The 20,674-nt window shown below is 42.3% G+C and overlaps 1 protein-coding gene across 1 annotated transcript in view; it reads left to right on the forward strand.

The window, feature by feature from the left end:
* The window catches only part of LOC133359051 (transcriptional regulator ovo-like), a 58,428-nt gene that overhangs the window by 19,097 nt on the left and 18,657 nt on the right, over positions 1-20,674 (forward strand). Inside the window, 4 exon segments of the mRNA XM_061577430.1 lie at positions 15,482-15,608; positions 16,119-17,520; positions 17,522-17,750; positions 18,407-18,470. Coding sequence (XP_061433414.1) covers positions 15,482-15,608; positions 16,119-17,520; positions 17,522-17,750; positions 18,407-18,470 — 1,822 coding nt within the window.

Genomic DNA, 20,674 nt, shown 5'->3' on the forward strand with positions numbered 1-20,674 from the left:
TCCAGGCTCCGCCCCCGACACAGGGTCCCCTATCCCCTGGGGGCACAGGTACTGTCCGTACCCCACCCTCACGGGGCGGGTATTGTACGCACCCCGCCCTGACAGAACATAGCGGGTGTCCCTTTGTCCGGTGAGTTCCTCGCCCGGCGGTACGTGACTATGTCGCTCCATATTTACCAGATACAGCCCACTTTGCTTTTAGATCTATTCCAGTGGTGACCTGGCCACAAATGGTAGTTTATTGAAGCCGCATATCATACATACGTGAAAATGTATTGTCGCCAAATAATCTGAACACGTTTCTAAATGTGGAGGGCAAAACCTGAGGACCCGGAGAAAAAATCCGCTTGACCACGGAGAACAACCTCCAAAAATTCAGTCGTCAGGTTCTGGATCGACCACAACCACCTGTATACCAGACGAGGGAGATAATACCTCGCCATCACAGCATACCAACCTTTGATACGTTTGTTACTATTCATGTTAATAGTGCACACTTGCTGGTATGGTGGTTTGTTCAAAGATGATCATTGAGGCGGTTGTGGCGGTGGCAATGCATGTCTGTAATCAGCACTTTGGAGGTAAGGGTTGGTACATCAGGTAACCAGGAGATGGTACCATATTATAGCAAATGGATTTCTAAATCCATTTGTGCCAACCTTTTAAATGGTATGCTTTTGTATGTGTCCGTTTTCTTCAGGCACTCTGGTTTCTTTGCACTTGCAAAATACTTCTAAATAGAATTGACCAATCCTAATGCAGGACCCACAATAGGATCTTTTGAGTCTTAAGTTTTTCCTTATCAAAGTGTAGTAGGTTCCAGGAGACTTGGACGACGTAGTTGGAGGCACACTTATTTATTAAGCACAAAGTACATAACAGGCCGAGATGTACAACACTCGAAGGGGTATCGGCCCCTTCACCCGTCTAACAGGGAGATCAACACTCTATGTCACAGCTAGCCTTACTCCTAGGTCCTCCACTACAGGGCTAGGGGAGGCTAGCTAACCCAGCTCTGGTTAAGCTGGGATTACGACACCCTGAGTCCCCAGACCGGCTCTTACAAGAACATCAGCTCTGGGCTCTCGGGGCCACGCCACTGGCTTGCCCTGGTCGGTCCTGAGAAGGACAGCGATCCAGGGGAGTCCCAGGGCCTATCTAGCAGGTCTTCTTGCTTCTCTGGTTAAGGCTGAACACTGAACCCCGAGCCCTCCGGCTCACCGCCTTATATAGCAACTCCCCCACTGAGGGGTGGGGCCGTGGGGGATCCCAGCGCCGTGTTAGCCCCCCAGGCTAAACGGTGCGGACGTGGATGTAAGCACCTCTCGGCGTAAGGGCATAACCACACCCAGTGTGTTTGTTTGCCCTCCGTAACACCTCTACAAAAGAAAGGGCATGCATTTATATAGAATGCACTTCGATTCCATGACCAATTTTAAACATCGACAGTAAACACTGGAAAAAACTTTTAAATAGACGCAATCAACACTTTCACCAACCACTGAACAATATTTCAATCTTTGATTGACAAAAGCAGCATTGAAATTGACAAACACAATTTGAACTGACTGGTGTTATATATATCAATCATGTCTTGACACCCCCCCCCCTCCCATATAGCATATGTTCAACACCTTGTCCATTCACGTTCTGTTAGTCAAGGACTGCACACTTGAATTGCTGCTCAAACTCGCCAAACCCCCCCCCCCCCTTCATCAGACACAGGGCACGTTGCAAAATTTTAGATTCCCCTCTTAAAGTCAGTCTTCCTATTCAGAAAAGGGGCAGAACTTATCCAATATCAGCCCTGAACAACTCGTGAGCATTCCTCATCATTCCCTTTGTATGGGTCAATTAATCGTTTTCACACAAAGCTATACACATTTTATCAACCATAAATTGGTGATGGGCAGTGTCAACTCAACCTAGATTTGTACTCGCGGGCTGTCGATGACAAGTCGAGCCGTATGGAGGTTAAGGTGCTTAATGTATTTTTTTTACCATGTGATGGTATTGCAATTAATTGCAAACTACTGGAAAACGTTACACGATGTAGTGTTTGTGGCCATTCATGTATAATAATGTGTGTTTCCACCAAACACATTTCATTTGAAGCCATTGGTGACCAGGCTGATTACTGTACGTAAAAACTTGCTGACATATTTTAGAATCTGGCTCAGCCATGGATGACTGCCCTGATTCGAACGTAGAATTCGCTGCCGCTGGTTGAGTGCTCCTGACATGGGTATTAACATCCTGAGCCAATGTTTCCACCTAGAGAATGCACTTCATAACATTTTGTCCCGGAATGTAGCTTGAGGAGAGCAGGTTCTAGGCCATGGCACAAGTGAGGTGCTTTGTCTTTTTAATTCCAATTCATTAGAGATGAAACGTTTAGTATTTAAACTAATTGTCTGCAAATTAAGTGTCTGCACGATATCAGCAATGGAAGCGTATTAATGTTAGCTTGTCGTGTTTGAGGTATCAGTTTAAATAAAAAAAGGGTTGATTGTTTATAGAGTATATTTAGCAAAACATTTTAAAGTGCTTTTGTGTGTGTTCGTTTAAACACATTACACGATCAATGATTGTTGTTGCCTGCCAGATATGTAATACGCTTTGGATTTATGAAGCCTATTAATTAGACGTGTAAAGATGCATTGATTTAAGGTCACAATCATTACACACACTAAGTGCTTGCCACATGAACCCCAATACCTTGATCTCATCAAAGAGCATAAACCATCGCGCAAATTCGGGTCATCTTCACAGCGGCTTTTGGCTAATCATTGAACAAAGACGGTCACTGCATCGTGTACTTTCAGATGCACTTCTACGGCCATTTGAAATGCTCTTCCTTCCGATATTAGGCTACTGGAGCGATGCACATTTAAATCTCAATTGAATACTAACTTCTTTAGAACTGCTTTTTGTGTTGAGTTGTCCTTCACCTGCACCTCCAATTTGCATGGTTGACTTTGTACGGTGTTTAAGAAGTTCATACATACCTATAAAACAATTTAAATTCAAGGCAATCCATGATTAAAGCAAGTATCCCACCTTTATAGTTTCTCAGCATCAATCAACCTAGCCCAACTTAGTAATTTGATTATATTTTTTGAAGTATTGAATCAATATATTATTTTAAAAAACTTGGTAAAGTTTATTACTAACAACATTGGCAAAATATTTTACCTCTGTTTATAAACTACTGCTAAGAGAATCTGGGAATTTTTTTTTTAAGTTTCAAAAACTTATTACATTCTTGTTTACCAATCAGTCATTTATTTTGTGAAATAATTGTAATTTTGACACTAGTCTAGCTAGAGATCAGTGGTTCCCAACCATTGGACCATTCTCAACCCTCGAAATTAGTTGGTGTTTGACTTCTCATTCATGTTTAGGCGATTTTGTCCCCCCAACTGTATTCATATTATCTGTTTCGTTGAGTAATCAAACTGATAGCACAGCCAAAATGCTTCCGAAATAAATGTAGTTCAACTTTACTAATTCTGGATCACTGAGAATGAAAATGATGCTTTAAATTGTTGATTTGCTCTAGTTTTCAAGATATGCTACAGTATATACGACCCTTGACTTGGGAATGGCGGAGGATAAGTGAGTTATAAAGGGAAGGGATCTCAAATTTAAACCAGAAATAACTAAAATACATCTTTGACTGGATCTATAAATAACACTGGTTTGGACAGTACTTGCTTTTTGAGTAAAACAATGAATGATGCAATCTGAACCTGGTATCGTGTCATACATGATATAAATTGTATCATGTTATTCTTATAAGTCATGGATGATGCAATCATAACTAGGCTTACATCCCTCTGCTGAAAAAAATGCCCTATATCAGCTCTAGAAATCATACAGTGTCGTGCTCCCTTATTTGTCAGTGTTTGATCTTGCAAAGGTACACATTTCTGTTCAGCCAAGTGAGCAGAGATGCCTCGTACTTGTGTGAACAAAGCAGATCACTTCTGCTATGTTTGTTATGAAGTGACTTTTGCATCATAAAAGTGCAGTATAACCACTATGGTTAAGGAAGACTAGCACCTTTATTTTGGCTGCAAAATTGGAGATCAGGACGAGATGTGGGCCCCAGACATAGGCTGCAACACTTGTGCAACAAATCTTCGCCAGTGGTTGAACAGGAAAAATATATATATGCCTTTTGCAGTGCCAATAATTTGGAGAGATTGAACAGATCATATCAGAAATTGTTACTTCTGCATGGCGCCTCCAGTTGGGAAAGGTGTGTCAAAGAAGAAAAAGTGGACTGTGCATTATCCAAACATTCCATCAGCTATATGCCCAGTACCCCACGGAGAAGGACTGCCAGTTCGTGATGCATCAGAATCATTCTCACCTGAGTCAGACGTGGAATAGGATGAAACTTCTGGTCCTGAACCATCAAAGTCACATGACCCAGATTTTCTCCTATCCTCCTCCTCTGAACCACACCTCGTAACACAAGGTGAAATGAAAGACCTTATCAGGGATTTGGAACTACCCAAGAGTAAGGCAGTGCTGTACATGGGCGTAAAATGTAAAAACTTAAATTTATTGGGCACAGTGGGCAATCCGTTGTAATTGTCATATTTGAATTCAGCACATCAAAATCCATAATAAACAGTACATTTCATCTCGGAAGCAGATGACGTCTAAAAATTGTAGATTAGTGTAATCACCAGAGTAATTGCTAATTTCAATAATCTTATAGCCCAGCTTGAGATGGAACTTTCAGTGCATATGGTCAGAGAAAGGGGTTTCCAAACAGTGGAAGTAGCACCAGAAAAGGGATGACCACCAGGCAGATAACGATGATAACCTAATTCGTAAATAAAAATGTTTATGCACTTGCTACTTGAATTGTGTTGTGTGCATGATAATAGGTTAATACTGGTAGGAACCTCCTGGTTACACCAGCCCACAGGGGATTATTGTGTCCGTCCGTCGTGCAGGGAGGGGCTGGGTGGGGAGGGAGGGGCTTGGTGGGGAGGGGCTGGTCACCCCGTGGTGCCCTTATAAAACTCAACGTTTAACCTACTCACGCCTCACAGTCCGGCATATTTGCGGAATACACCACGCCGCCGTTGACCCTGGCCATTGACCGAGCAACCCAACGTTCCTACCAGCTCCCTCCGCAGGAATGTCTTAACCACGAGTCTATACCACCAAGCTTGGAGCGTATATACGCTCCAAGCCTGGTGGTGTTTCATTCAGACGCTGTCTTTCCGACAGACCTGTTCTTCACCTGAGGACGGCTGCTTGAGTTGTGGCCGAAACGTCGTGAGGAATTATTTTATGTTTTATTTTTATTATTTTATTATTTCCCTTCTACGTGACTTTACCGAAAGAACCAAGAAGATGAATCCCTGCAGTCACGAAAGCTTTAAATCGAAAATTATATTAAGCTAATGTAAAGAGAACACAAAGTCTGTACAAATGAGACCTGATACAGATCTGGGAATAATTATAATTACAGTGAGATTGTCAGTTGCAATCACATTGTAATTGCAATTAATTATGAACTGCACACATTGTAATTGACCCAGACCTGATGGAGAGTACAAACAACACCAAATAGACCAGATAAAATTGTACAGATGAGGAAGTACATACCAGACAAGATGTTCTGTACACAATGCATGAAACAGATGATACATAACAAGACAAATATGATTCCTGAATAGAACAGACTCTAAAATCGTACCAATTTACAAATGCACAGGGTGTGTGAATCAGAACTGAACTACAGGGGTAGTCCTCTACTTACGATGGAGATGTGTTACGACGACCCCATCGTAAGTCGAAAATATCCTAAGTCGAAGATGGCCTAGCCTACCCAGGAGTCTTAAAGAATGGTGATAATTTTAAAAAAAAACAGAGCAATTTACAGGACCGTACTGTATAAACTATATACTGTATGTATTAATTACAATACTGTATTGCACAGTAAAATGTCAAGTAAAAAAAATCAAGGTAAATTCTTAGCCTACCTATTTGAACTGTAATTTAATAGAAAGTTTTTTCAGGAAATAATCCTATCTGCTATAAAAAAAACTTTTAACATGCATTGAACTTATCACATCGTGGTAACCTTAAAATGGAATCGCTAAAGCAACCTATGATACATGCATTGAACGTATCGTAACGTATCATATGGTACTGTAATCACCAAGATTCTGTCCGTCGTCTGCATACTTGAACGATGTTAGGTTGTTGATAACAATTTTGTCGTATCACTATCGCCATCGTAAGATCGAAATATCGTAAGTCGGACCATCGTAACTCGGGGACTACTTGTATTATTATACATATAGTTTTGGTGATCTGTGCCAAACACCTAACACTACGCTGTATGTAACGCTGGGTAGGCTATGTCGATGTTCATGCATTATTTTTTTATTTTTCATGCAAACCTGATTAAATGTGTAACTAATTATTAGTTTGTTACAAGAACAATTTCTCCAAAAAAATTCCAACGCTGCTTTTGATGAAAGCCAAGTGCGCCCCTGTTTTCATATTTAATCTTTTAGATTGCACACCATTGTAGAATAATAATAAATACTCTATTCGGTTCATTTGTGTGTGACAATAGTTATTTTTTTTGGACATCGAATAGAAATTGAAATAAAGAAGCAATCTCACTTTTAATTTGAACTCAGTGCAGTTTCACTTTGATGACTTTTGTGAAAATTTGTGAAAATTAGCGAACACTGACCTCTCACCTCCCGATCAATAATAAATATAAATAAAATAAAAATTCACATAAATTCAGAGTCCAGTAAGTTATTGTAACCGAGTGCATATTCATTTTGGTAAAAGCAACCTGCTCACATTTTTTGCGAACATTTGTGAAAATTCGTGAACAACGACCTGTCCTTCCGGTTTATAAATAGTTAACTTTATTGTATTCACATAAATGATCCTTATGGTGGTACCCCAGGGTACCAAATAATACCAAATGGCCGAGGCAATTAAATATTTTATTTCTGGGATACTTTTTTTCAGGGGTGTACTTAACTCCACGACTGGGGTACCAATCAATCCGAAATCGGTGCCACTCTGCGATGTCGAAACGCAGCGAGGACGATTGCGCTGAACCCCTGAACGCTCGTACGCACCGTACTGGTGCATCGTGTACAGCTCGTCGAGATGAGTCCCTGACCATCAACAGGCTAAAAATGACAGCGTCACGGACATTATGCGAGGGCTTTTATCAAAAGCAGCGTTGTATATTTTTGGGATAAAATTAATTGTTCTTGTAACAAACTAATAATTACTTACAAATGTAATCAGCTTTTCATGAGAAACTTAATTTTTTTTATTTGCATGAAAATCTACGTAGCCTACCCAGCTTTACCGCGCCATAAGGTTCAAATCGAGAATCCAGTAAGAACAAAATTCATACTCTTTGGTTCTTTCGGCACGTGACTTTACCGAAAGAACCAAAGAGTATGGATTTCTGCAGTCACGAAAGCTTCAAATCAACAAAATTCATCTCAAGGAAAACTTTTGGGAGATGATCGTCAATTTACACCAAATGTGATAGACAATTTTTCAATCAATTAAATACAATCTTAAATTTTTTGTCTGTTTCATTACATTTAAACATTACATTTTTATGAACCCATCATGTGACAGGCAGTTACACTAGTTTGCTTTTAAAATGTGTTAAACAGTTTTATTCATAACTATCGCCACACATAAATTGTCCAACACGAGTTTAAAGCTTCATTAAAATGAGAATAACGACTTTTAAGTGACGGTTCTTTTTTTGCTGCCTTTGCAGTCCCATCACTGCAATTCTAAGGCAGTGTACCCGAAATGTAACTTGCCTGTTGTCATTAATGATGCTTAAAACGTTGTCTGGACACCCTAGAGCAGTCTAGATGCATCAACGAGATGAGACATTTTGCTTTGAGAGCTGAATATTCCTTTTAAACAGTCTAGTAATTATTAATATGCTCACTTTATAGCACGTACAGCACACACGCTGTCTGATTACAAGCGCAGCATGGGATCGCTTCTTCTTAATAACTGCCAGGTTGTTTCTTTGTGGAGAATTTTAAACAGCTATTAACATTATTCAGTGTGAGCAGCAATGCTTTCTCTGGAGGCACAAATTACGTTTTGTTTGGGTTGCGTTTGTAGTGGTAAAACATGTAGGTGATATAAATATAAAATATTTTTTTTGGTGTTAGTTGCATAGAAATTTGGAAATGGACCTAAATTAAATGACTGGTTGTGAGTGCGAATCAGGGCCTACTTATTTCAGTGTTTATTTATCCAGGAGAAATCTGATGTGCTATGGAGCTTTTTTTCACAGATGTCCAGAAGGGGTGGGTCAGAAATATTATAACAACAATACAAAAAACAATAGCAGTGCAAAGTATAGGAAAAGTAAGCAAATCACTGAAAATAAAAGTGTCTTAAGTTCAAATTGCATAATTACATTTATTTCCAAGCTTGGCCAAGGCAGCAAAACAGCAAAACAGTGCCAGACTACATGAAGACACACCCTCAATAAAATTGCACGTGAAAATGTAACTATCGATGCTATCGATACATAGACATGAAGGAGTGAAGTGTAAAGCCGGGGGCCACAGTTGAGCAATCATTTGCATGCAATTGAATCACTTGTATGCATACGTCTCTGCAGTCGCGTGCGAGCAGTTGTGCAACCACTGCTCACAGCAGAGACTGCATTTTCAAGTGATCTACTTTGCGATTTGTAGCGACGTATTTCATCAAAAGCACATTTGTCAACTGTGATTGGTTCTTACAAGTTTGAATATGCTATTGAACGACCTTGTGCAATTTCTCACTGAGATGCGGACAAAGTACTGTAGTTGCAGGAGACTTAGTTGGTGCACACTTGGTTGGCATTTGTAAAAGCATTGATTAAAATGTATTCAAAACCCATGGTGGATGCAATGAATCATGCTTGTATAAATTTTAGTGAAATGAAAATAGTTTGCAAATATTAACTTTTATATTTGTGGGATGCAACAGGACGAGCGAGGTTCTTGAATTGAATCCGTGATACGAAATCAGGAAAGTTCATCAAGTCGTGTAAGTTATGAGTTGAAACGTTGTTACATACCTTCCATTTAACTTTCAATACAGCATAATGAAAAGTATTCACACCTACAATTACAATACTGTACAGTTTGGAATTATTTCATGCACAAATGCAGCAGTTTCTCAGGACACCGTACGACCTCGCCTGGTATACAGGAGGTCATGGTTTCGAACCCAACCCTGACTCCTGTATATTTGGAGTTTGCATGTTCTGCCCGTGGTCGCATGGATTTTTTTCCGGGCCCTCCGGTTTTCCCCACCGCATTGAGAAACAACATGCGTGAGAGTATTTGGCTGCAAGAAATGTACACAAGGCACTACGTTGAGCTATCATTTATGGCCAGGTCGCTTCTGAAAAATAGCTCGGTGGGCCTTTACTGGTAGAATAAAAATATCCATAATGAAGTTTTTTTTGGGTTAGATCGCGTAAATATATAAATGTGTCGTTAAAACCCGCCATTACCCGACACAGCTGATGATATTGGTCGTGAAAGCCTACGTGTTAAACCAAAATAAAAGTAATTAATGGCTTTTAAAATAGTTTAGTTTTAAATAAAAAGCACTGCTTGTAGATTTCTTTGAAGACATCCATTTTAAACCTCTTAACGTTATTAGTTAAACTGCAGAAGGTTACTGTGGAAGTCTTAACGTATTCTGCTGCAAAAGAGAGAACTAGAGATTGCTTTGTTTCAAGCAAATTGTTCTAAACAATTGATAGAGGGGCCACAGGTCATTGCGGTAGCGCAGTCGTTCATGCACTATCCTATGAACTTGGCGAGCTAATTTCAATTGCCAGCCCGGGTGAACATAAGTCGCCAGTGATATCTGAACCGGACCTGGATCCCCCACTTCATCAACCACCACTGTGAACGCGGCATGAGGAGGTCTTCATCCAGCAGTGAACTAACAAAGGGCTCTATAAAATAACATTGAAGTGAAACGTAAAGATGTATTGTTCTATGGAACGGTTTTTAAGTCATGTTTATTACATGTACACCAATGAGGGAGCTCAAATGAAAATAACCCAAAGCCACGTGCTATTTTATTAAAAAGTTAAACAATGTCACTCTGCAGCAGTGGGGACGGCTGAAGTAAGCTTTTGTAAATATAGGGACCGGATCGGACATCACTCGTCACTGATGTTAGCTGTGGCCAGCGAATTTAACTCGGTTCACCGACTTCATAGCGGAGTGCACGAACCGCTGCATTACTGCTATCTATAGTATATCAAGTATGTAAATGACCTAAATGTGCTGAATGAGCAATCTATCCTCGTATGCATTATTTTTTGCATAATTGGTTTCAACATTGTTATAACTTCACACGCTAGAGTGGACGCAACCCGTTCTCTCAAAACCCTAGGTCCCTCTAGCAATATCCATTTCACTAGACTGGGTATGGGTGAATGATGACGCTCGCTTGTGTTGTGATCGAAACGTCATAGTTTTTTGTTGTTATTTTTTTTGTTATTTTCTTTGAACCTGTCTGCGCGACTTTACCGAAAGACTCAAAGAATACAAGAATATGTTGAGCAAGGGTGCAGCAACAGAAAGACAATACCGTTGGGTAAGGGCTTCAGGATTTATTATCACTTGTAGCTGGAAATTATGGGAGTCTACACTCCAAGCACATTAGGTACAGTTTACCCTTCTTACATACCCCCTGATGGCAAGGCTATAACCAATTATCCATATTACTGCATACAGGAAAGGCTCTAAATAGTGTTCATGACAGTTTTGGGTGAGCGCCCGTTTAGAACCGCGCGGGGGTGTGTGTGACAAGTTGGATTCGAAGTGTCATCTGGTGATACTGGGCATTTGTTCACTATGGAACTCCCTATTGTACCTCTTCCCTGCGTATCAAGCTTGCTTTGTCTGTGGAAGCCGTTGTGAGTCGGCCCACATCTGCTGCGCACAACAGTGCCCGCAGGCCCGTGTGTCCCCTCCTGCAACTTAGTCTCTGTGCCCTGACGCTGCCCACTCTATTCGCTGCTGCACGCTTTGCTGGTAATCGGAGGCCAAGCACTGCGGTCGCTTCTCTCACGTCCTCGCCCACTCTCCCAGGCGTGTTGCAAGTTTGTTTCACACGCGGGAACCCCATATTAGCCAAAATATTCTATCAAACTGTGGAGAATGAAACACAGGAAGAGTCATCCCCTCCTCGCTTGAAGTCTGGTTGACTGCAGAGCTGACTGGAGGTGGGAAGTGCTCTGGTGGTCTGATACTGCCTCGCCTGGCCTGCTTTTTTTACACCCAGGTTCCAGCCACACCGAAGGTCTTTCCCAACCCCTGCCTCTTTATTCTCAGCTAAGTCAAACTAGTTCTAGCTATAGCCTTTTAATATGAAATAAGTAATATTTAAAAATATATTTTTAACACACTTTAATGAAATATACCGTGCTCGTAATAGCAGAACTCGAGGAAGTGGCCGCAAAGCTTGCTATGACGTAAGGGGCCGTGGTGATTTACAGCCAACATCAGTTGAGCGTGGACAATTAGACCCATGCCGAAACATAACATAAAAAGAATGTTTAAATTTTTTTTATATATAGAATATAGTATTGTCATCAGTATGACATAAGTATACCAAGTTTGCAGTCGATATCACATTGGGAAGTGGGTTAAAATTGAGTTACAAGATTTGAGGATACTACAACAACAACAACAGACAGAGTGAGTTAAATAAAAGCGTGTAAAAATGTAATCACCATACGGGTGTACATTTCTGCAGGGTTTTCATATGCAGTGGTGCATTGCAGACGGGACAAACATTTTGTAGCAATGTATACAATGCCATTCAAAATGTTGATAAATGTTGCATTCAATGCCACTTGGTGCATTGTAACATTGATCAATGTGCAAAACTTTATGAAGCAATTTTTTACAATTTATCAAACTGCATTTGTACTATTATGAATATGACCATGTATCAGAGGAGTTATACTCCTACCCTCAAGTCTGAATGTCTCCCACAATCACCTTTTTTTACCTCACATACAACTGAAAAAGCCTCGTTTTTATAACGCGTCTTCTTGATTACCATAATTCCATAATCGCCAGCAACCAGCTTAAATCACTGTGTGCTGCTTAAGTCTCTCTTAAAGCTTCTGCCAGACTTCACACTCTCACTCATGAATGACCACATTGGCTAAGTTCTCCAATTCTCTATACTGACAGTCCACCTGTGGATAATTTGCAAGACTTTAAGTTTTCAACAACTCCTCTCGTCTTGTTCCTCTCTCCTCCAGCAAACATTGTCCACCTTCGATAGTCCCGACCCAAGCAATTTGATGAATTCTCCATTTAGAGTTGCAATCTTATTCAAGAATCCTTTGAGCATATCTATTGTTGGGAGTATACATCGCTTCTAGTGCCTGCAAGAGTTTACATGACCCAATTCAATTCAACCATTATGTCAAAGAACATTTCCTGTCGTGTCATGCTTTTAAAGGTACTGTGCCACGCCGCTAACTCCAATATAGCGGAATGTAAATTGTACAGGTGAGTGGGGAGGAAAGATACTGCTGTGATGTCCCTTGTTATCCGTGTTTTAGTTTAAAATTATAGTTGGATGGTGTATAAGCTGGATAAAGTGGAATGCATATTTTAGAAAAGTTGATGAAGGTGCAGCCCTGCAATTTATTGCGAACAACACTTCTGGCAGAAGGGCCTCCACTTGAGGGAGCTCGAGAGGAGCCTTTATAGCAGCGGTCGGGAACCTATGGCTCGCGAGCCATATATGGCTCTTCCGGTGACGGCATATGGCTCCCAGACAATTTTGAGTTGAAAAAAATAAATAATAAAAAAATAAAAATAAAATCAGTTTGGAACTGATTTTAAAATACTTGTGATATTGCTTAATAATACTGTGTCATTTTAAAGTAAACAGAAATTCGTTTTGAAGATAAAATTTCTCGGGTCACGGGTCCCGTGACCAGAAGTCGCATTAAAAGTAAGACATATTTAATTTATTATACGTTAAAAATAATATATGGCTCTCAATGAAATATATTTAGAAATATTTGGCTTTTATGGCTCTCCCAGTCAAGAAGGTTCCCGACCCCTGCCTTATAGGTTCGATTTGGCCAACTATTCCATGCAGACAGATGTCTTGGAAGAGGTGGGAGTATCCACATTTTATCTCACGGCACGCAACCCACCAATGGACAAGCTGTAAAGTACCCCGGAGATAGAACTTCATTCGTTCCAGAAGGCCATTCGAACGCCGAATTAATTTTCCCCATAAGAATTAATGTAAATGACATGAATTGGTTCCAGACACAAGAAAGCGCTCATTGTAAAGCATTTTTACACGAAGTTTACAGTAATTACATGCATAAAAGCATACAAAAAAACCAAGAAACACAATAAATAAATGGAATAAATGAATAAATATATGGAATACATGAAATAAATGAACATTGAACTTCACTTTACCTGTAGTAAGGAGAGTTAATGGCTTGAGTAGAAGATGGTGAGTGGAGGTGGTGGTGTTATTGTTTGGAAGGGGGGAGTCCCCTTTGTCTGGGCAAGCGTCATGCACGCTGGCCATAAGCGTCTCAGTCTTACAGGTTCTTTCAAGTCGCGATTGCCCGTTCGACCTACGAATTTCGTTCGGTTTCCGGGGCAAAAAATGTTCGGAAATATCGTTCGAACATCGATTTGTTCGAGTTCTGGTGCGTTCGATCTCCGAGGTTCTACTGTATATCCTGCTGGGTGTGGACAAGTGAGGGAATTAGAGGAACTTGCCAACTGCTTACATTTTCACAACACCGGTGGCCTCTGGATTGAAAAGGCCAGTTTATTAATCGTTACTCCAGCAGCAGTCCCAACTCTAATATTGCAGGAGCAGAAAGTGTCCTCGCGAGTGGGGAGTGCTGCTGTGATGTTCCTTTCCTTGGGGATTCCGCCGCTTGGGATGAAATTGTATTCAGATGCTTTATAAAGCCCAGATTTCATCCGAGTGAATTTCTTTGAAACATGTATTAGTTACATTGGTAAAGATGTACATTGCACATGTGATTGCAGTGTGCACGGCACTGTTTCCAAACGCCTTTTGTGTAACAGTGATGGATGTTTAGGCTTTTGCGCTCAATTGTAAACTTATTTCCCCAGTGCAGAAAGCCCATGTTAAAGTTATCAATGTTATTTGGGACTTTATCACGAGAGATGTGACTGTTGAATTGTCAAAGCTTCACCATTAGCGTATGATTAAATGTATAAAAGCTTTAATGCTTACTTAATTTACTAAAACTTAATATTTCTTTTTTTTTTAAGAAATGTTATCTTTGAACAATTTTGATCCATTTAAAATGCTCGCATAGCAATGCATAGAAGTTGCGTAGCACAGAATGGCATAGATCCACTCAAGTGACATCCATACTAGGTGAGGTGTACGTTCTCACAAAACCAATACTGTGTAAGCTGTTCATGCCACATCATTGAATCTAACATTTTACTTTTTAATTGGCTTGAGCGATAATTTTTGAAAATTACATTTGAATTTAATGTAATATCAATATTGTTGTGATTTTATTGGTGGCTGGGCTGAGACTCCCCCCAACTCACTCCATTTTAGAACCTGGCTTAGTGCAAGAGGAGTCTAATCTTGATTTGAAGCTTTCGTGACTGCAGGAATCCATACTCATTGGTTCTTTCGGTAAAGTCACGTAGGTAGAAAATAAATTTGCTTTTATTTTATACCTACGTGACTTTACCGAAAGAACCAAAGAGAATTAGGAGGAGCCTGTTTGCAATCGAACCCAGGATCTCAGCAGTTCCAGCTCCACTCTGACTCCTAAAAGTGACCCGGCCACCATCACCCAGGCAACCGATTTAAATTCAGTACCAGAGGGCCTTCATGAAACCAAATATATAATTAATGAATCGTCACAAGCTCTCAAGTGGTTAAATACAATTGAAAACTCAAAAATAATCACGTGGCATATTATGATGATAGCTATTATCATAATATGTCACGTGATTTTTTTTTAGCTTTCAATTGTATTTTTTTCTCATTGTGTAGACTCTTTTTGCTGTTTTTGTAACTTTGGTCTCCCTAAGGAAAGCTCGTTTTCAAAAAAGGTTATCTATACACAGATACATTAATTGATTAAACAATAGCGGTTGTAACTATTTTTTAATATAACTAATACTGAAGGCAATGCTCACGTAAAAAAAAACTCAGTGTCATTGAAACAACAGGCCAATTTATATTCTTGGTTCTTTCGGTAAAGTCACGTAGAAGGGAAATAATAAAATAATATAGATATAAAAAATAAAATTTATCACGACGTTTCCACTGCAACACAAGCAATCATCATCAGGTGTGAAATCCACAGCAAGAAATGTCTTAAATCCTCCTGTCTCTGGCCACCCTACAGCAGCAAAATACTCGAAACACATGTTTATAAATGTGGAGGGAAAAACTGGAGGACCGGAGAGAACGTGCAAACTCCAAATATACAGGCGTCAGGGCCCGGATTGAACCTACGGCTTCCTATATACCAGGCAAGGGAATTCATATTTCGTCACCTTGGCCAACATGGCAGAGCAGGCAAAATGTCCACTCAATGTTTGCACTTAGGCTCACTCTAGGGAGGCCATTCTGCCAGCAGTGCTGTGATAAAGTAATCGCAGGGCTTGTATCTTAACCTTACCTTTGTCATTAACGAATGCTGTGTAACAGAAAAATATATAATAGGTTGATGTTATGGGCAATGGTCCTTCTCCATAGCAGATAAATGGCTGAATGACTTACTTTTAGAACGGTTGACTCTTTAATGTGGTGATAGTCATTGTGATGCCTTAGATTTGACAAAATTGATCCATGAAATAGCATCTCAATGTATTTCTTAAAATGTCCCAGTTTTATTAAGCCACCGACACTAATGTGCACTGTGAACTCTTAATGGTCTTTTGGTCATTTACAAATTAATGTTGTTGTGTTCATTAATTAAAATGAAGTGAGTTCAGCAAAGTGATCCCTCGTTTAACAGGCGCCCGTCGTGTTCCCCGCAGCTGAACCGCGTGGCACAGCAGCCACAGGACCTTATGCAGATGCTGCAGTCGGTGGTCGGAGTCGGGAGTGGCACTGATGCCCTGCAGCAGCAGCAGCAACAACTACAGCAGCAGCAACTACAGCAGCAACAACAACAGCAGCAACAACAACAGCAGCAGCAGCAGCGTACAGTCGATCCCGCATCAGTCCAGACCGAAGCTCCACCACCACCACCCCCACCTCCACAGGTCCGGGCAGCACCTGCTCCCTCCAGCGCCGATCAGTCAGCGGTCGCCACCCAGCCGCCAATCGGGCAGGGCGACGCCTACGCTGCTGCAGCAACAACACAGCAGCAGCAGGAGAGCTACCAGAGCACGTCGGCTGGGGCATCGTCTGACGGAACCTACGGGCAACAGGCAGCTGGAGGGCAGCAAGTGACCCCGTCTCAGGTCAAGCAGCAGGCAAACTCGCGCACCAAGGCGCGGCTGGTGTGCGCCGCCTGCGGCAAGGAGTTCAAGGACCGCTACCACTTAAGGCGGCACGAGGCGACGCACACACGCACCAAGATTAAGGGCCAAGGCTCCTCAGCATCACTGGTAGCGGGCAGTGCTGGCACGTCGTCCTCGTCGCAGGCATTCATTGCCGCTGCGCACCCCAACGGGCAGCTGGTGGCAGCGGGCGGTGCAACCGCAGGCCAAATCCTGGCGCAGGCCACACCGACGGCACAGATCATCGCAGCGGCTAGCCCCGCAGGGCTGCTGTCGACAGGTGGTGCGCCACAGATCATCGCCACGGCCGGGCAGATTGTGAGTCCTGCGCAGCTGCTTGCGTCATCCGCGGCAGCAGCGGCATCGTCGTCTTCGTCGGCTGAGCAGCAGGTGCACACGGCGGGAGCCGGCGACTTGAGTGCGTCGCAGCAGCACCACCACCATCACCACCACCACCACCTGCTGGCAGCGGCAACTACCGCCGGCAACGCGAGCGCAGCGCAGTACGCGTACGGCAAGCCGTGCGTTGACGGGGGTGGTGGGGGCGGAGGTGGTGGGGGTGGGGGTGGTAGTGCGGCTGCAGCGGCACACTTTCTCACCATGCCCGTTTTCGTGATGACGAGCGCCGGCGTGACACCCTTTGACCAGACGTCGGCACAACCTGTGCTTGCGCAGCAGCAGCATCACCATCAGCAGCAGCACCTTGGTGGACAAGCCTCGCAGCAGCAGCAACAGCAGCAGCATTTCACAACAGTGGATGTGGCCATGGTCAGCAATGGCCTCATCCCAGGCTCGGAGCAGAGCTTCGACGCGTCGGGCACAGTGGGGACTGCGGGGCAGCCGGCGTTTGGGACTGTCGCGGCAGCCGGGACAGCTCCGGCAGCGCCAACCGGCAAGAAGTCGCGCAGCGGTGCGTCTGCAGTGAACGGAGTGAGGCGTCCCTGTCAAGAAAAACCACGTGTGCGAGGTTTGCACCAAGGCCTTCCGCGACGTCTACCACCTGAACCGGCACAAGCTGTCGCACTCAGAGGAGCGGCCACACTCTTGCCCCGTGTGCCACAAGCGCTTCAAGCGGCTCGACCGCATGAGCGCGCACGTTCGCGCGCACGAGGGTGGCCCTGAGCGGCCCTACGCCTGCCCTGCCTGCGACAAGCGGTTCTCTCGGTGAGCCACGGCACATCACGCGCGTGTGTTTTTTTGAGCTCCTCCCGCAGGGAGATGCGTATTGGATCACATCTTTATTGCTCTTTCCCAATCTCCTTTGTCCACACTTTATCTAAAGTTACAAGGCTTAGATTCATTGGAAGCTCTTGTCATTCAAATCGTGAGCACGTGCAAATTTACAAAGCCACTACTCAAATATTCCCATTTTAGGCCATTGCTAAAAGGAGAGTGCCACGTGATAGCACTGCATGCTGGTGATGTCTGGGAGGCAATTAGTAAAATATGCACTCAGACACAACCACAACAATAATATAACTTCCCATAATAATTACTTGAATAATACATAACGAAAGCAAAACCTTAATAGTCAGTGTATTTAAGAACTTTGGTGCTGTGGCCTAAGTTGCATTGGAGTACAATATATTTTGGTAACAACTTCCTGCCGCTGGCAAAGCTCTCATGGATCTTTATTGACTTCGGCTTGTTTGTAATGGCTGCTGAGCTAGATGTTTGCGTCGATGTGTTTCTTTTTCATTAAAATGTTTCAAGTTTAATTTGTTTAACTATAGGTGAAAACTTGAGGGGACCAGGATGGTCTCATTTGCCAAGAGTGACCTTGGGTACCCAATGTGAGTTTTGCTCCTGTGTCTTCTCAGCCGCGACCACCTGAACAACCACGTGAAGCGCGTTCACTCAACGGAGCGACCCTTCAGATGCCCGGTATCCATTTACACGCAAACAACAACAGCAACCTCGTGATTAGGCTTGTCTTGACTGTCGGGTATCGCTGTCCACTGCACGCCGTTGGTATTACAACATTAGCAAATTCCTGGAGGCCTCAAACGAATGCAGACCGAGTTTTGAGATGATTCACCATCCCCGCCATTCAATGAATTTCTCACCATTCGGTCACAATTCAATTTTAGAATTAAATGTTTTTCGTGTCTCGTTTTACTGCGTCTGTTGTACCGATTATCTCTATTGGCCTCAAGGAAACGAAAGCACAAATTGTGTTGTCTTTGTACCATATCGACTGTCTGCCTTAATTGTAATATCTGTTCTTCATCCTTTGTATCTTTTGTACCACTGTCTTGTGAGCACTGTCCAGTTTATAATGTATACCATGTTCTGTCTTATCTGTCTCATATCGAGTGGATTTTTGGTTTAATTAGCTCCATTAGTCCAATTGAAACAATATAATGCGTGCACATACTCAAAGTCAAATATTTTAAATGCGTGATTCAATACATGCATTGTGAGCATAAACATTTCATAAATCAATTAATCGCAACATGCTTCATCGGCAGCCACCGTTAACCACAATGGCGGGTGCACTTCGAGACCACATTTATTGGTGAAGGCTCATGAAAATAAGTTTAATACAAGATAGACCCAGGTGATAAGTATTTCAGGGTAAGGTAACTAGCTGGTAGGTCTACCCTTAGTACTCTCCATAGTACCATTTAGTTGTGTTTTAGCCACCCGACCTGCTTGTTGTGAGCATCGCTCTTCCGCCTCCTCAGAGGCTGATCCTGACACCGCTGATACCAACTTGCTGCAAGTCCACTCAGCACCAGGTCTTCCTCTACCGCTTCAGACGATCTCTTCACCCCTTTATGTGCGTTTATATCTTCATACATTTGGCCATATGTGCATATACACACGCGCCAGCGTGCGTGGTTGTGCCTTTGAGTGCACTACTGAGCAGAATAGGAGCATCTGGAGCTGAGAGAACTTGCCACTTGCTAGTACCTACTGTCTTAGGATACTTGGGAAAGGTTTCGCAGTGTAGCTGATTGCAACCATACCTTCAGCAATGGCAGTATATCGGACAAACAGGCTCACGGGAATGAGCCGAGCATTGCGTGGCCGAAAGACAGTCGCTCTGATAAATTTCTCCCGCGCCTGTTCAGTGTCCCCCTGTTCATAGGCATTCACCTCCTCCACCCGCATTACAATTACCTGGGGTCTGTCCTCTGACCTGTCAATGTGCCATGACAACTCCATCTGCAACAACTGGGTTTGTCACCTGTCCTCCCATCAGTAAGCCTCCGCCACTCCAACTGCAACATGCGTGTCTGACTGAAGACCTTTCCGCGTGCCTCTGTATTCCACCTACACGGAGTTAATTCTGCCTAGAAAAAGTTATTTTTTAGCTCAACATCAAATGCAGGAGGACTCTTTTTGAAATTGTCGTGAGACTCGGCGAGACGATGTTATTGTTTTATGTTGTATTTTTTGTGATTATGCAATACTTCCCCTACTGGTTATTTTAGGAATGGTCACTTTTATTTGAGGATCCATTCTTTTTTTTGTGTTTTTACCTTCTCGTGTGTATTGTTTTTCATTTATCTGTCTTGTTTGTACAATTTGTGCACTGAATTTGCTTAAAAATAATTTAAATATATTGTTTGCATGTCATTTGTATAATTTGTAAATCAAATCTTCATAAGCAATTTTATGCATGTATTCTGAACGTGAAAATATATTTGGTTAAATGAATCGATGAATATGCATCATTACATGCCTAATTTTACATTTGAGCCCATTAAGCATTTACTATTAAAAGTGAAGCTTTCCTTTGTTTACAATATTTTAATATAATAGTAGGTTTTTACCCTTTTAACTGGTACAAAACTGACACCTTTATTCAAGGCATCATGTTTGCAATGACCACAACACAAGTAGTCAAAAAAGCAAACAAAAAGAAGCAACTCTGATAAGGATGATAATATGCACTGTCCTTGAAGTTGATTGGCCCACACCCGAGACGGCTTTCTTTAGAGCCTAGTCCCCATTGGTGTAGGGCCAGATGACACCAGAAGGCGTACAACTCAAACAAACATGATGCCTTGAATAAAGGTGTCAGTTTTGTACCAGTTAAAAGGGTAAAAACCTACTATTATATTTTGCCACTGGTAAAA

This window comes from Lethenteron reissneri, chromosome 64, assembly GCF_015708825.2.
Source record: "Lethenteron reissneri isolate LAM-NWPU_2019-01 chromosome 64, ASM1570882v1, whole genome shotgun sequence".
Classification (NCBI taxonomy): Eukaryota; Metazoa; Chordata; class Hyperoartia; order Petromyzontiformes; family Petromyzontidae; genus Lethenteron; species Lethenteron reissneri.